At 41.6% G+C, this 17,941-nt stretch overlaps 1 protein-coding gene and 1 long non-coding RNA gene across 16 annotated transcripts in view; one reads left to right on the top strand and one right to left on the bottom strand.

Moving 5' to 3' along the window:
• Positions 1-1,171: 1,171 nt before the first annotated feature.
• Positions 1,172-6,573, bottom strand: LOC114019172. Its single transcript, XR_003564281.3, has 2 exons — positions 6,317-6,573; positions 1,172-5,748 (listed from the first exon to the last, which is right to left on the bottom strand). It is a non-coding gene; the product is annotated as an uncharacterized LOC114019172 (long non-coding RNA).
• Positions 6,574-6,619: 46 nt separating this feature from the next.
• SBNO1 (strawberry notch homolog 1) overlaps positions 6,620-17,941 on the top strand; it is a 42,110-nt gene continuing 30,788 nt past the window's right edge. For 2 of the 15 annotated variants that reach the window (XM_043529165.1, XM_043529168.1), the window contains exons 1-4: positions 7,000-7,188; positions 8,854-8,888; positions 16,860-16,993; positions 17,651-17,755. In XM_043529165.1, the coding sequence (XP_043385100.1) occupies positions 16,862-16,993; positions 17,651-17,755 (237 nt within the window). In that variant the 5' untranslated portion in view covers positions 7,000-7,188; positions 8,854-8,888; positions 16,860-16,861. Of the gene's footprint in view, positions 7,189-8,853; positions 8,889-9,821; positions 9,885-14,580; positions 14,657-15,890; positions 15,978-16,859; positions 16,994-17,650; positions 17,756-17,941 lie in introns of all 15 variants that reach the window. The other 13 variants (XM_043529164.1, XM_043529167.1, XM_037878880.2 and 10 more) reach the window with 10 other exon arrangements.

The raw sequence follows: 17,941 nt of genomic DNA on the forward strand, positions 1-17,941 counted from the left end.
AGCACAGATGTGCTGATTTTCAGTAGCAGACAGGAGGCCCTGCTGGTTGCTGTAATAGAAATGGAGTAGAGAAAAAGAATATTATTTTGTCCTAAACCGGAAGCTGAGTAAATTCCCACCACCAAAATATAAGTCTGTCTATAATGGGGTTTTGTATTTTTTTCCCCCTAACATTTCCCACTGTTGCTATTACCAGTTCAATTCCACTGGCTATGATCATGATGATACGACTATTGCAAATAGGGCTCAAAGCACCCAGAGACATTTTAAACACCATGTCCTAGGTCCTGCAATGACCTCTACATGGGTGCAGAGTTCTGCCATGTGGACCTCAGTGAAGCATCAGGCCTATATCATCTACTCTCCGTGCCTCCCATTCTCCCCGGTTTAGGATTGTTTATGGAGGCTCTTCTGGCACAACACTGTATCGCAGATGCAGCGTACGTTGACAGAAAGCATTCTTCTGCCCATGTAGGAACACCACCTCCCTCAGTGATGATGATGACATCAACGGAAGTATTCTTCCATCAACATGGCTGTGTCTACACTGGTGGTTAGGTTGGCATAGCTATGTCACTCAAGGTGTGTGTTTTTTCAAGCTACAACTTTTAAGTGTAGACCAGGGGTGGCCAACCTGTGGCTCCAAAGTTAATATGCAGCTCCTCACCTAGGCACTGATTTCAGGGCTGGAACTATAGATGCTAACTTTCCAATGTTCTGGGGGGTGCTCGCTACTCAACCCCCTGCTCTGCCCCAACTCCACCCCTTCCCAAGAGCCTGCCATGCCCTCGCTCCTCCCCTCTCCCCCCATAGCCTCCTGTGAAACAGCTGATTGCAGTGGGTAGCAGGAGTAGGCACTCATTGGTGGGGGCTGCCGGTAGCTGGGAGGCGCTGGGGACTGGGAAGTGGACGAGAGCTGCTGACGTATTACTGTGGCTCTTTGGCAATGTAAATTGGTAAATTCTGCCTCCTTCTCAGGCTCAGGTTGGCCAACCCTGGTGCAGACCAAGCATCAGCAGAACTGAAAGTGATAAGGTGGTTATAAAACAGAAAAGCAATAGTTATAATAATAATTTATATTGTGATAGGCCCCCCAACCAATGTACTAAGCACTGTCCACACACACAAAGGAAGGAAGTCCTTGCCTTAAGGAGTTACAATTGAAGTAATATTATATTTATCTGATTTTATTAAAACATAGTTCTGACTGCTATGGTAGCAAAGCACACAGAATACAAAAGATATAAATAAACCACCTTCAAATTATGGCTCTCAAACTGCTACTACCTTGGCATTTTAGCTTGTGCACCTGCAGATACTATTTAATATATGTTAGATGCCATAATTAAGGCTGAGATGGCCATTCCTGACACTTGATGTAAATATTGTTTAAATTTTAGCACAGACTTTGTACAAAGCAAAATGATGGAACATCCATGGAAGATGCAACTGACAATGTATGTCATCTCATATGACTTAGAAATAGATTTTATATTGTGCTCATCAGAGAAATATCAAAACCCACATAAAAGTACAGCCTTTTACATAAAACCCTCAAAGGACAACTCTATAGTTAAAACTATTTTAACCTACCCCCCCCCCCATTTTTACTGCACCGTTTCACCCATTTTTTTACCTACATTTAACAAAATCAAAAACCTAATTATAACAAATCAATGGGACAAAGACACAAGAGTAAGTTGAGTGGAGAGAGAACACAGTGCTTTGAAGCACCTCCTGCAGTTCCACTATACTATCTGGGACACAGTTCTGACCTTCAAGTAGAATAGTAAATTATCAGTAGTATTTTACACCCTACAAAATATGTAACAAAAAACGTAATAGAATGTCAGACAGCCAAACGGAGCTGAGGGCATCATACATCAAACATCATAGAGGGCGGATTCTACACATTTGCATGAAAACACTGTAAACCACTTTTTACATTTGTAGGAAGTCCAAAGGCTTGTCTACTTCACGGATTTTTGCACAAATGTTGCAAGCTCTCTTTTTCCACTGGTGCAGTGAATCTATACAAAAGGGTTGCGCTGGTGTAGTACACCAATGCAAAAATCTATAAGGTAGACATTTCATAGGCTGGGACAGTGCCTGAGCCTGACCGCTCTTGATGCTGCTCTCAGTTCTGCTGCTGCTTATACCACGAGATTAACGCCCCCATGCCAAACCTCCAAACAGAAAGTGAAGGTTAGGGTTGGAAAATCACTATCCAACACTCTGATCCATGCAGAGGGGTATCCTTGCGCTCTTTTTTTTGGTTAAAGGTGACCTGCATTGGAAAAAGCAAATTGGGCCTGTGTACTTTGGTGCTTCTTTATGATGTACAGTATAAAGAAGGTCTGAACTTTTTTTTGTTTGTTGGTTGGTTGTTTAATTATAAAAGGGGTTTTTCCTGATAATTTTTTACCATTAGAATTTCAGTTCCTGTTTAGCCTGGCACGCTAGTTAAGCGATGTCATGATAAGAGCCAAGAGAATGAAAGCAATGGAGGAGGAAAGGGATTTTAGTCAGACTTCAAAACTCTTCCTTTTGTTAACAACTATTTAACTGCGATGCCTAATGAACATTTAGGAAAGTGAATGTATTTGTTAAAATTCATCTCCCTTCACCCACTTCCCCTTCAATGAGACCTCCAATAGATTCTCCAGGAAAAACAGGGAAGACAATAGTTCAGATTCCTATGTAAAGAACAAGAAAGAAAAAAAAAGTCTTAAAAATGCAGGCCCTCTTTCTACACTTCAGAGAAACAAAGTTTTACAGATCACCTTTAACTAATCTCTCCCTAAGCTAATTTGAGGTTACTATACCTAAAGTTTGAAGTCGCTTTGGTGATGAGATCAACACATTAGCTTGTCTGTATTTAACTTTTTTCTTGTAAAGTCAAATCTTGGACATTTTAAAAAGTTTTCTGTGAAAATAAAATTTGAATTTGAAATTGTGGATCCACGGGCAGCCACTAGGGGGCAAAAAACAAACTAAGTAACCATCATCTCCAGAACAACAAAGAAAACAGTGTAATCTAAAACAGTCTGCTGCTCTGGACAGTGTAGATACCATTTTTTTGGTATGTTTTATCACCACTATTAAATGACAAAAAACACTGTCTTTTCTCTTAGTTCTCATTAGGGAGCTAGAGATGAAAAGGCTAATATGGGGGTAATTGTATTTCATCATGCATGAGTCTGTAACCCCAAGGAGTCGGTTTGTCTGTTGCAGCCAGTCACCATGATTCAGCGCACTTAGCACACATGGGAGTTGTTCGTTTACTCAGTCTCCATAGACAGCACCATGGTTGTTACTAGTGCCAGCTTCAAAACCCAGTCACCTAAGCATAATCTCTTTTAGTATTTGTAATAGCAGCCACAAAAAAACACTGCAGATGACTATTAAAACATTTTATGTGGGCAAAGTTAAGGCAAAACATTAGATTTGCTTAAAAAGGGAAGAAAGCACTTAGTGTGAAAGTCTTCAGCACAAAATAAGCTTTTAATATAGATTTGTGTTTTAAAGTTCTGATCTTTTAGCAGTGCTGAATTAAAACACATTTTTCCCTTCTAATCAACTCACACATTTGCAACTGATTGTGTTAGTTCTTATTATGTATTCTTTGACTTATCTAGCAGGCATCACATTTATAGATAAGCACTTTTCATAAATTTTACACAAGTATTTCCTTACAAGATGAAGTGTTGACTCAACAATCCATCAGTCTCACCCCTAAAGATAACTCACTCACTTATAAAAGAAAAATGTAGTGATGGAAAAAATAATGCCTGACCAATAAAAGCCTGGCAGTGTGATGTTACATTACGTAGAATGATTTGATATAAGACCATATATTACTAGTTAACATTTTAATTATAATAGCAGGATATGACTAATTACATTTCCTATATTGGGGGACAGGGGTGGGAAATGGTTGACAGCATCCAGGACAGCAGCTGCTGAAAATGAAAAGTGTCAGGCCCAAATCCTTAAAGGTGTTTGGGTGCCTAACTCCCATTGATTTCAATGGGATTTAGGCATTTAAATACCAGTACCCAATGTGGCCCAATTCAGCAAGATACTTAAGCACAGGAGTATCTCAAAGTTAGGTACATGATGAAGGACCCAGTCCTGCCAAGACTTATGCATGTGCTTAATTTTACATACTGCAAGTTCCATTCCAGTCTACTCACAGTGCATAAAGTTAAGCACATGCATTACTCCTTGCAGACTGGCAGGAGCCTATGTATCTTTCTGAATCAGGGCTTGAATACAGGAATTATACAACAGCATTAAAACATTTTATATTTCATGGCAGAAATTTTTACATTTACACAGGTGCACTTAATGTTACATATGCTGCACATAGACTGTGCACAGCTAGTTAAGTATGCTTTTATTCAAAGTGGTTAAGAGGTAATAGTCAGGCATTAGGTAGCTGCATTTTACACATTCCTGTCACCTCTGGCCAGATTTCCTTCCCCCTAAATGTTTGAGGCCTAAGTGATAAGCCTGATCTGCTTTATTTCAAGCATGGTAACTAGATTGATCTAATTTACACCCCACTTATACGCTACAGAGATGCTTTGGCTCTGCAGAATTTAAGAGCTCTGCAGGACCTAAGCATCAGTCTGCAGAGATTCTTAGCTCTGCAGAAATAGAGTGTCAGGCCTGTGGAGCTCTGCTCCTGAGTTCCTGATCTCCAAAGATGCTGAGCATTAGAGATACTTTTATAAAACTCCCTAGGAAAACAAATGCTTGAAACTTTATTAATACACTATTAATATGGCATCTGCCAGGGACAAACATGCAATCTTAATGATATAAACTAATACTCAGTCGTTCATTACCTTATCACATACAATTTTCAACATGCAAAAGTTAAGGTTCCCATAGCAATGTTAACTCAGTCATATTGCACATACATAATATTTTCTGTTCAAATGTGAAGCTTAATAAATTTTATAACAAGCTGCAATACATAACACTAATATATGGATAACTTTAACTATAAAATTAAGTGCTGTTTATGCTGAAAGTTTAAAAGTATGTCTTGTGGTCAGAGTTAAGTTTATTTTTGGAATGGGTACAATGATTTTTTTCACATCAGTAATGTAGCTAATCAAATGTGTGAAATGTAAGATTAATATTTATACAATTTACCCTAACTAGTCATTTTCATCCTTTATATTCTCATTTCTATTGTGTAAAAATGGAATACCTACCTATAATGAAGGAGCGAGCATCACTGAATATTTTTAGTTATTTTATACCAATGCCTATATAAAGATTTTAACAATATATTTTATGGCTCCTCAGTTCACATTAAAGATAAATAACCTGCATCCTTCTTAAATGTTCAAAGTTTAAATTACAATATTTTTGTTTCATAATTTGGATAAACATCATTATTCATTGTAGCAATCTTACCTGTAAGTTAACAAAGCTTTGTGGTGTCTACTTTTTTTTAAATAAAAGGAGCCCTGAAAACTAAAATAAAGATGTCATAAAAAGACATGTCAGCACATAAAGTTTTCAAGCATACTGGGCTCTTTGTAGTTTATGTAGACTATTTTATGCATCAGGCTTGTCGCTGTCTGTAGAGAAAACTTAATGCACCAAGCCTACAGTTTTTATTTTTTTACAGTGCAGGCTCTTAAGGTCCGTGATGGAGTAGCAGAGACGGCTCTCATTGCAGAGCCCTTGAGCTGGGCAGGAGTCCTCCAATTCACGAGAAGACACTTCCTAAGAGAAAAAACAGCAGTGAGAACTGTGCACTTAAGCCAGGAAGTCTGTAGTTCAGGTGATCTCGGTGTTGGGAAGTCGTTCAGTAGGATCTTGTCACAGACCCTACTAGACTGCTGAAAGTTTTATGCCTCTAGAGGTAAAGAGCACCTAACACGACGTGTTATGCATCTAAAGAATACACGAGAGGCCCGGTTTAGTAACCACATAACCAATGGTTCCCCTTAGCCATGGGGTGGGTACCGTAGAGGGGCCTAACTCGCACCGATTTAGTGTTCACTGGACATGCAGGGTGCCAGGCATGTGCCAAGCAGGAGCAGAGGCTGCAAGAATAGCAACTGCCAGGGAGGGGCACGGGAAGGCAGCCGACTGCCCACTGCCCCACGCACCTCTCCCCTCCTCAGTTTAGCAGCACCTGCTATAAGCAGACTAAGCAGCTGGTGAGGGCCCTGAGCAGCTCCACGGGGGAGGGCTATTCGCTATTTGAGTGTGGGTGGGTGGGGGGCAAATATTCCTGTGTAGGGCCCCCAGTGGGCTAGCGCCGCCTCTGCAGCTTAGCATGCTGCACCTGCGGGCCCGCTCAGGGACTGTCACCCCGCCGCAGCTCTGCCAGGCCCGGCCGCAGCAGCACTCAAGGCCACCCAGGCAAGGAACCTGTGAGGCGCACGAGTCCAGGGCGCGGCGGAAGAAGACGCAGCAAGCGGGACAATCCCGCGCCTGCGCTCATCCTCTCTAAGGCCCTCACTGACGCTAAACTTTGCGCACGCGCCTAACCCTACAACCGTGACCTCATCACCATGGCTCTGGTTCAGACCCTTCTCCCATCGTGCCACGCGCAGCAGACGACGGCGCCTCCCGTCTTGCGTACGCACGCACGCACGCCAACGATCGCCAGCGTACGGGATCACGTGACTCCTAGCAGCCGACTTGTCGCTCTCCCCTCCCCCACCCACCGAAAACTGGGCCTGCACTGACATTCTCGTCTACGGCAACTACCATGGGCTAGTCCCGACAGAAGAAGTCGGGCCCCGGGGCGGTCGGGGACCTCCGTCGAGCGGTCCAGGAATTTCTTCCTTCACCCTCAACCCACGGGAGCTAAAGGCACCGCGTCACGTGATGGGAGAGAACGCGGGGAGAAGAAGAGATGGCCACTCCTCTGATGGGAGGGGCAGTGAGAACAAGTCAGGTGGTGCAGAGCGCGCGCCCAGCCGCGACGCGACATACTGGTGTCCCGTGGATGTGGCGCGCGGCGTCCGGCGGGAGGAGGGGCGCCAAGCGGTGAGGTCACGTGTTGCGGCGGCGCCGCCGCCGGCCCTAGGCCCCTCCTCCATGAGAGGGGAGGCAGGGCGGGCAAACATGGCGGCGGTGAGTTAGAAAGCGTCGGACGGCGGGGCTGGCGGCGGATACTTCCAGGAGCGGCCGTGGAGGGATCGAGAGCGAGTGAGTCCTGCCCTGCCTTCTTGCCCGACACCGCGGGGTGGGGGGGCTCCCCCGCCGCCTCAGGCGGTCCCTGCTCGACGGGGCCGCGGCAGTCGCGGGGTTCCCCCCCTCAGCTCCCGGTCTGGGCAGCCACGCACCAAGCGGGGCCAGGCATTGTCCCACGGCCTCCCCCACTCTGGCCCCAGACAGTGCGGGTAGGAGGCCCTTGGCGGGAGCCACGCGGGGTGAGGAGCGGCCGGTGCATGGGCATTGTCTGGAGGTGGGGACTCGGTGGGCAGGGGGATGTCGATCGCCCGTGCAGCCCCTTCCTCTAAGCGTGACCCCCAACCCGAGCAGCCGGCCCCGCAGTGACGGGCTCCCCCAGAGTGTCCCCTTGACGGCAGAGACCCTGCCCCCCCCCATACCCTTCTGAAGTCTTGTTGGGTGGAGGGCGCTAATCGCTCCAGCGTGGCGGGATGGGGGTTGGATAGGCGGTGTGGGGCCGGCTCGCCCTGTTACACCTGCGGGGGTCACTGCCCCAGAAGAGAGCGAACTTTCTTGCCGTTGGCTGGTAGCACGTATCTGTACGGCGAAGTTTCAGCTCCTGGGTTTATTGAAATAGTCTTGTAGGATCCGGTGGATAACGGCAGAGAGAACTTGTGGCCCTTATAACGTGGCGGGGCGAGTCCCCCCTCTTCCCCCCGTTTTCTGGTTGGTTAAGCAAAATCTCCTCATTATCTAATATTTCTAATCATTGTCGTTTGTGTCTACTTAATCGCTTCGTTAATTGTTGCAAATAGAGACTCCCTAGCGATGGGAGAAGACTAGCTGGAAAAGAGGTTTGGCCTTTGGTGCTTCACTGGCTTTAAATATTGTATTTGTAGAAGCTCCTACGATCTCTGTAAACTTAATGCTGCTGTTAAGGGAATTCTTAAGGTGTTGGAGGTCTGAAAACAAAAGTAGTTTATGGGACGCAATTACGCAGCCAATTCTAACCCAACCCGGAAGTTTATGTCCTGAACACGTGTTTGTGGGCAAGGTTAGGAGGCTGAGGGTCGCTGACCCTTTAGTGAGAGGAATCTGTTCGTTAACGTTTGTGTGAATAGCGAGCAAAGTGCTCAGGGGTCCCTGCGATCAACTGGGATCAATGTTGGGATTGAATGCCACAAACAGTAACGATTAACGAATGAGCCTCAAGGTCCGGTTAACTCTGACAGCACACCACAAAGGTTGCTGGGGAGAGTAATCACTTAACAAGGAAATGCTCCTAAACTTTATTGAGAAGAGAGGCCTCGTCTTTTTCAGTCACTATGAATTTTTTTTAAAAAAGATGATATCCCAATCTTTTTATTTGAGGGGGAGGTTATGTTTGTTTAAAAGTTCTCTCTGAAATAGATACATTCTTAGCAGGTCATGTATCCTGTTTAAAGAATGGGCTAATCAGTTGAAGTGTAAAGGGATACAGTTGAAAATTATGTGACAAATTTACAAATCTTATTTATTTTTCACTGTTTTTTTAGGCTACTCATTGCATTTTATGTTGCTTAATAAGTTTCGCTTAGTTTTCATTAACTAATACAGTGGGACAGTATTTAAAGTTTATAGATGTTTAGACTTCAACAATTTTCATTTACTTTTTTTAAAAATGAAACTGTTAAAGTTTCACAACTTTTTTATTACTCCTAGATTTTTGGGGCTTGATCTGCCTGATGGAAATTGATGTATGTATACAATGGTGTATATTGTGTTATGATACAGTATTCGTATTGACAGGTTTCAGAAGTACACTACATGCTTACAAGGGCCATAACTTTACCTGAATCTAAAAATGACACTTCTGAAAAATGAAAATAGGATATATCTCCCCCACCTTCTTCCTTCCCACAATCTATCCCTTGTTGTCTAGAATAAGTTCTTTTCTCATCTGGTGCTAAAATGGTGTGAGAGATTGACATTAACTGTAGGTGCTTGAGGAGGGTTCCAGGAGCAGACAGATAATTGAAAAGAACTGTCTTGCGTAACTCAGTGTATACTAGTACTGTCTTCTGGACTGAAGTAGAGAGAGGTTGGTGACCCCCAATACTTTATTGTAGACACTCTCATTCTCCAGAATCTTACTTTTCAGGGTTTTTTTTTTCTTTTTTTCAAGTATCTAGCTCTTAGGGAATAATTGTTGTTGAGAACTGTGAACTGACTCATTCATTTCAATGGAGGTGCTAACTTAAATTCCCAATTACAATTTAAACATAGTCATGATGATAACTGCATGTAAGGAAAGAAAGGAGAGGGATGAAAATCTGCACAGTCTGAGGCACTAATTTCTTTTTGACTCAACAATTAAATGTTGCTTGGGAGGGGGACACCAATTTTTTCCCCCATCCAGTGACACGTCTGAGCTTCCCCTCCTCCATGGTTGGGGATTGTTTTTTTTTTCTGGAAAGGTGGCTCCTCCCTGTGCTGGAGGCTGTCTGCAGGCTTGAGCAGACATTGCTGTATTAACTAAACTTGGGTTGCTTTCAGGATTTTCTTTGCAGCTATGATGACTAGTAATATATATATTTTTTTAAATTGAAAACTTAAATTCTGATGTCGTTGCACGACACTAAGAGCCAGAGTGCTAGGCATGTACCTATTTTTCCTTTGCCTTATTCCAGACTTGCCTGGGGGTATGTGAACCCATTGCAGAGGAGCCAAGCCTAAGGAATCCATCAGATCTTGTATGGTGATGTTTTGAATATCTGCACAGTCTAATATGTGTGGCATCTCATTTTGGTTTCTGAAGGAGGCAGAGCTTGTGAGACCAGTGCTTTTTCCAGTTTGAGTTCTGTATGTCTTGTCGTCCTAGCAGAATCCTTGCTAATAATCTCAAGTAAATTTTATTGTGATCTTATTTTTTGACAAGGCATTTCAGATCACTTGGGGTAATGTAAGAAATTATCTCAGGACAGATTACTGTGCTGTGTATGGTAGCAATTGGAGGTGGAGAGGGAGAATGTTCATTGTTACAAATAGAGCCTCTCTAGTGATGGGAGAAGACTAGCTGGAAAAGATGTTTGGTCCTTGGTGCTTCACTGGCTTTAAATGTTGTTTTTGTAGGACCTCCTTTCATCTCCGTAAGCTTAATGCTGTTGTTCAGGGAATTCTTAAGGTGTTGGAGGTCTGAAAACAAAAGTAGTTTATGGGACACAATTACGCAGCCAATTCTAACCCAACCCGGAAGTTTATGTCCTGAACACGTGTTTGTGGGCAAGGTTAGGAGGCTGAGGGTCGCTGATCCTTTAGGGAGAGGAACCTGTTCGTTAATGTTTGTGTGAATAGTGAGCAAAGTGCTCAAGGGTCCTTGTGACCAACTGGGATCAGTGTTGGGATTGAATGCCACAAACAGTAACGATTAACGAATGAGCCTCAAGGTCCGGTTAACTCTGACAGCACACCACAAACAAAGGTTGCTAAGGAGAGTAATCACTTAACAAGGAAATGCTCTTAAACTTTGTTGAGAAGAGAGGCAGCACCTTTTTAAGTCACTATGAATTAAAAAAAAAAAAAAGTATAAGATCCCAACCTTTTTAGTTGAGGGGGACGTTACATCTGTTAAAAAGTTCTTTCTGAAATAGATACATTCTTAGAAGGTCATGGATCCTGTTAAAGAATGGGCTAAGCTAGTGGTTTTCAAACTGCGGGTCGTGACCCAGTACTGGGTCGCGGAATGTAAGGCAATGGGTCGCGGCAGCTCTGGTGAGCACCACCGACCAGGCTGTTAAAAGTCCTGTCGGTGGTGCTGCCCGGCTAAGGCAGGCTAGTCCCCACCTGTTCTGACCCCGCGCTGCTAACTGGGAGCTGCCTGAGGTAAGCCTGCACCCCAGTCCCCAGCCCTGAGGCCCCCCCAAACCCAGAGCCCTCTCTTGCACCCTAAACCGCTCATTGCTGGCCCCACCTCAGAGCCAGCACCCCCGCACCCCAATCCTCTGCCCCAACCCTGAGCCCCTCCCACACCCTGAGCTCCTCATCCCCAGCTCTGTTGAGAAGCGGGCATCAACAATTTTCTTCAACTGGGTCGCCAGGAAAAAAAAAGTTTGACAACCACTGTGCTAATCACTTGAAATGTAAAGGGATACAGTTTAAAAGTATCTGACAAGTTTACAAACCTGATTTATCTTTCACTGTTTTATTTAGGAAAAAGAAAAGGAGTACTTGTGGCACCTTAGAGACTAACCAATTTATTTGAGCATAAGCTTTTGTGAGCTACAGCTCACTTCATCGGATGCATACTGTATGCATCCGATGGAGTGAGCTGTAGCTCACGAAAGCTTATGCTCAAATAAATTGGTTAGTCTCTAAGGTGCCACAAGTACTCCTTTTCTTTTTGCGAATACGGACTAACACGGCTGTTATTCTCAAACCTGTTTTATTTAGGCTGCTCGTTGCATTTTTATGTTGTGTATGGTTTATTGCATTTTTTTGCGGTGTATGGTAGCAACTGGAGGTGGAGAGGGAAAATGTTTGCATGGAAGCTACAGCAAGGATTTTAGTGTTAAAGGGTGAGCAAAGGCTGTTAGCACTCTTGACAATAAGATGTGTTACCTTGGGTTTTTAGCATTCCACATGGTGTGAGACATTAGGTTCACAGGGGCTATGCCATAGGCATCAATTCTTTAAATATTAGCCAGTGGCTTGGAGGGTTTGGTGGAAGTTATAGCAGATTGACTGACTGTGGCAATTGCAAACACACAGTTAAATGCAATTTATGAATAGAGAAGTTCTAAAAATGTCATGGTATATTTATTGTTATGTGACCTGTAGGGGGGCTTTTTTTAAAACGGAAAATCTTTCTGGGCTTGAAGTTAGTACCACCCTTCTTTCCTTTTGGGGAAAAAAGTAGGCTGGACATCTGTTTCTGAATATCTTAGATTTATGCTGCTGCTTTTGCACTTTCCACCAGGGCTAAAACAGGGAAGGTGCGAGACAAAGATTGGCAGGTTGGCACGGATACGTGCCGTAATAAAAACGGCATTGAGAATATTGGCAGTTGTGTTTTGTTCTTAAATCAGAAGCTTATTTTTGCGTGATTTGAGAAGAAATGGGTTTATGTAATACATAATGTTAATGAAACCCTCTTTTACCTTGAAAAAATAGCTTTGTAGTGGCATCATACAAAATGTGTTCTGAGCCATTTTTGTAGCATCTTTTTTGTTATGACAGTAACTTGGATTTTTCTTTGTGCTTTCTAGAAAAAGTGAGTTGTACCGTTGCTGTCAAGGCATCTATTAGTTGTATAACAATTTTTTGTTTTGTACTTCAGCTTTTTTTGTGACTCTTCTAACAGGTTGGGTCTTGTTGCTTAGTAGTATTGGGACAGTTTACAGACGACTTTAAAAAAAAATTCAACAATGAGAATTTTAGGGAACAGCTTGTAATATTGTCAACTCTTTTTAAAGCAACTTTTGTGGGGATCTTGGGATACAAGAAATAGAGGCTTTTGATAAAGTAACTTTTGCTTATGCTAACTAAAAAGACTTATACTTTGTAAAAATTATGGAGTTGTATTTTGACTTGATTAGCTTAGTTTTAGGTTTGACTACCTGAATGTAAGAATATAAACAATAAGGTATTAAGATGTAGCTTTTTTTCTGATGTACTTCTGTTGTGTTTTTGGATTCTAAATTAAAGCAAAACTGAGTAGTTGAAACTTATATGTTGGGCTTAGTTATATGGGTTAAGTTTCACAAAACATAAGATTAGCTATTATTTATTGAATGTTTTTAACTTCAGTGACAGTGTCAGGAGTTCAGTATTCCCCTAGTATTTGCAACCAGAACACTATAGCTTTGTTCAGATTATTCAGAAACCAGATTACTGAAACTAACTAGTCCAGAGTCATCCAAATTGAATGCTATGCAAGTAAACTGTTGCAGTTCTTTTACTTAATCTAAATTGTTAGCAATAGATATTTTTAAGGGAATTTAAAAGTGGAGGGACTTATATGAGGGAGAGTGGCAATTGGGATGTCTTCTGGAGATTATTGTGATCATACAGCTGGAGTGCTTAAATTATATAAGGGTGAGTATAAAACTAAACTTGATTATTCTAGGACAGGGGTTCTCAAACTGGGGGTTGCGAGCTGTCAACCTCCACCCCAAACCCCGCTTTGCCTCCGGCATTTATAATGGTGTTAAATGTATAAAAAAGTGCTTTTAATTTATAGGGGGGGTCTCACTCAGAGGCTTGCTATGAGAAAGGGGTCACCTGTAAAAAAGTTTGAGAGCCACTGTTGTAGGAACATATGAATTGCTATACTAGTTCCAACTAGTGGTCATCCTTTGTAGACCCTGCAGTGGGCAGGTATGAGATAACTTGCCCCCACGGAAAGCTTCTTCCTACCCCTTTTAGTTGTTGGCTTATACTCAAGCATGAGTATTTATCTCTTGTTTGTTAATATTTATAACCCAGGATATTCTTAATATATACGCTAAACTTTTAAGTGTCTTGCTTTGAGTTCCACAGACTAATTGTCCATTTTGTAGGAAAGTCTTTTTTCACCCCAGTTTTGAATTTGTCCCATCTCTGTTCTCTAAATCACCTCTTATTCCTATATTATGGGAGAAGATAGATTGAAAACTTCTGTTCACCCCATTCATTGTTTTTGCATACTTTTATAATGCCCCCTCTCACTCAGCTCCACTTTGATAGACAGTCCCAATCTTTTCAGTTGCCTTTCATGAGATTTTCCCTGTGCTTAATCATTCTAGTCACCTGTCTTTAAGCTTACTTTATTTCCACCATCTCCTGATAGAGATGGGGTGACCAAAACTAAACACAGTATTCCAGGTGGGGACATTCTGTTGATTTGTAGAATTCCATTATGATTTCCTCATTTAGTCTCTCCCCATTCACCTTTACACTGTTTGCTCTTTTGGCCACATTGAGCAAAAGTCTTCATTGAGCTAGTAACAGTGATATGCAGGTTTCTTTACTGGGTTCTAAGTAAACTGTCAATTCAGAAAAGTGTGTGCGTACTTCACATTGAAGGGAATAATCTGCATTACTTTGCATATGTCCACATAGAACTACTACTTCCACTATGAAGTTCTTTCTGAAGTTCCTGGAACTTCTCCAGTATTGACTAAACCATGTCTTCTGCAAATTTTGTTGCCTTGCTACTCCCACCCTTTTCCAGTTAATTTATAAATGTACCAATCACTGCCAGTTCCAGTCTGGAACTTTGTGGCATCCCACTGTTAACCTTTTCTCAGGATGAAAATTAATCATTTTTTCCTACTTTGATTTTTGCCTTAATCCAGTTTCTAAACTGACTACTTAGTTTTTTTTTAGTAGCCTCTTTTGGGGGATGGTCAAAGGCCTTATGAAAGTTTAAATTGTCACCTTTTTCTTTTATTTGTTTATTGACTTATTCAGATAATTCTAAAAGACTAGTGAGATGCTTTTTCTTTGAGGAAGCAGCAGTGCAACTAGATCTCCTCATCATGATGTCGTAGGTATCTTATATTTAATTGAACCAAGTACAGAAGTAAGGTCACTCTGAATGCCTTAAAAAAGAAAAAAGTACAATATTTGTTACCCTATAATACTTTGATATAGTATCTGGCTTTAATGGGATTATATGTTTTACTGACAGTTAAATCTGGATGCGTCCTCTTCGATTTGGGGCTCTCTCTGTCCTCACATCTTGGCCGTGTCTAAGTCTTGTCTGTTTTTTCTGCATAACAGCTCTAAGATGCAGCCTTTCTTATTCATCCCTACAATTAAAACTATCAAGTAAGCTCTCAGCTCGCATCTTGATTACTGACTGCAACATCCTTCTTTTTGGCCTTTACAATCCAGCGTCACCCCCTCTTCGAATTCCTCCACTGGCTCCCCTTTCTCTATCCTATCAAACATAAGCTACTTGTATTCACTTCCAAGGCCCGTCAGTCAGTCCCCATCCTACCTATTATCTCATTTGCTGTTGAGCTGTCAGTGCCAGCTTCTGCTTGTCTACTTGTTATATTGTCAAACAAGTACATTCCTGTCTTCCACCATGCTGCCCATTTGCTTGGGAAGTTTTCCCTGTAAAAATCTACAAAGCCATCTCATTATGCAACTCCAAAACCCCCCTAAAGCTCTCCTTTGCCGTGAGGCTACAAAAAAATTAACAGGCTGTTGGTGTGGTGAAATCACGGCCTGTCGTATTGACCAACATTTCCTCATTGTTTCCTTGTGCTCCCCCGTATGTGTCCATCTGTTGTCTCTTGTTTTATACTTAGATTGTAAGGTCCTTGAGGTAAGGGCCATCTTTTTGTTCTGTTTGTACAGCATCTAGCAGTGGGGTCCTTATCCTTGACTAGGGCTCCTAGACACTATGGTAATAGCTACTAACTTCATTCTTAAAATGATTTACTGAACTTACATTATCCGTTTGTTCTAGCATGTTTTTCTTTTGACACCTCAATCTTTGCCAGTACCTCTTGTATTACTAGAAGAGAGCAGGTATCTCCTCAACAATGGGCAGTCTAGAACTAGGGAGCACAAGAATTTTGGATCTTTGAGCTTTGTCTGTTACCTGTTCTGGCAATTGTCAGCAGTGTAGGTGCTGTTAACCAAGTGTTGAACATATCTTAGCTATGAGTGCAGACAAGGATAAACTGCTTAGCATTGTTTTGAAAACTTTGGATAAAACCATGTTTCTGAAACAATGCTGAATGTTTTGTCCTTTTCTATGCTTACAGCTAAACAGAGTTCATCTACACAGAGTGCAGACACCTGTAGTCAACAGTGAGTAAACTCTAGGAATTCAAGCAAGGCTATACAGAAAAGTGAGTAATTGTAATGTTTGAGCAAAAACTGAGTCCCTTTGTGGAATAAAAGGGGATATTTGTATTATGATTTGTAATAACTGGGCTTCCCCTCTCACCCAAAAACATGGAGTATTTGACTTCTTAATTTACTCCAGGACAGTATTAAAACTTAATTTTAACAGCTTGAAAAGCCCATGGCCTACCTTTTGCTCTGAGTGTCCCAATGCTGACTTAATACAGCAGTTGACCATCTATCCTGCTCACTATGCAAAAAATCCTCTTAAATTCATTTATGGTACAAAAACTAAAAGATTATTAGTTTAATATAAAACAAGTATTTCTAGAACTACTTAATTTAACTGACTTTTCCTAAATTCTTGTCTCATTAAGCAGGTACAGAATTGTTATAGGCTAAACAAACCAATTATTTTTAACTACTAGCTAAGTACTTCTCCCTGCTTAGGCAATGTGCTTTAGGGGCTGTTCTTAAAGGGACACAACATAAATGGCACTTCCATCTCACCACTTTTGCCTACTAGTATTACTTGAAACTCCTACAATTACCAAGACAAAGGCTAGAAGAAAGTTTTTTAAACTTTGTTTACTTTATGCATTTGATAGCATCTTGTGAATAGTTAGGTTTTCATTGGATCCCCTGTTTATGTGGAACTTGTACGTAAGTGAGAAATATTTTTTAATTTTGAAAAATTGAGCACAAAACCACAGGCATTGTCAAGAGACTCTGGGCACATTTAGACCCTGAAACTTGTTTTATGAAAGTGACTGACTAATTTGACTGTGCCCTTAGAAATCAGATAAAGAAATATAAAATGCTAAAGGTTTTGCAGAATAAACAATGATTACAATTGTAACTTGTGGTCTTATTTATTTTTGTTTTAGAGATGGTGGAGCCAGGACAAGATCTGTTGCTTGCTGCTTTGAGTGAGAGTGGAATCAGTCCAAATGATCTATTTGATATTGACCCTGCGGACATGGGCCTTGCAACCCCAGCACCAGCGCCAGCTGTTCAGCAGGTTAAAAATGAGAGCTTTTTAAAATTAGCCAATATTGCATAATATAGAATCATAGACTTTTTTTGTTAACGGTTGTGAAAGAATGGAATTGTTGTATGTTTTCATTGCTGTGCTGGGCTTGTGTATGGAAAAAATTGAGATGGTAATCACCTGTCTTAAATATGTATTTTAGAAATCAAAATTATGTACGTTATTGACTGAACTTGTATTAATATGAGTTATATATACTTTCTAGGGCCACAATGTCATGTATCCACACATAGAACTTCCATTGATATATCTTGGGTGGTGTTTTTCTCTCCTTTGAAGCAAGAGAGAGAATTGATTTAATCTCTAGGACAGCTTACACACCGCAAGAATGGAACACATTTTTGGACATAGACCGGAAAACAATAGTCTGTTAACAGAAATGAAATTGCAAAACTCGTTCAGTTTTCGCAGCTGTTAACTGGAAAGGCTTTATGCTTGAATCAATTTTGGGGGCAAAGTCAATGACTTGGTGTGCTACCATCTTGATTTCTAATGAAACCAGGATTATTAACAGGCAAAGTTGGTCATTCGTTTTAAAATGGGGGGGCGGGGATAGTAGTAAAGGTTTTCATTCTTTTTTTCCTACTAAAACTAGTACCTGATCGTGCTTGCTTTCTTTCTCTCTAGTCAGTGCCACTTAGTGCATTAGAACTAGGCTTGGAGACTGAGGCAACAGTTGCTGTTAAACAAGAACCAGAGACTGTATCTACTCCAGCACTATTAAATGTCAGGGTAAGAGCTGACATGTTTAGAGTTTTGTATGTGTAAAATAGTGAAGTGAAAAAGTGAGGAAGGCCTATAAATTGTTGGCTCTTAGCCATCCCTTCAGTATAGTTTGTAATACAGTTAAAAATTCTTTCCCTGCTTTTTCAATAACACTCACTTTTGAAGGGTTGGCGTGATGTGTAAGAGATGCCA

The sequence above is a fragment of the Chelonia mydas genome, chromosome 15 (genome assembly GCF_015237465.2).
Source record: "Chelonia mydas isolate rCheMyd1 chromosome 15, rCheMyd1.pri.v2, whole genome shotgun sequence".
Taxonomy (NCBI): Eukaryota; Metazoa; Chordata; order Testudines; family Cheloniidae; genus Chelonia; species Chelonia mydas.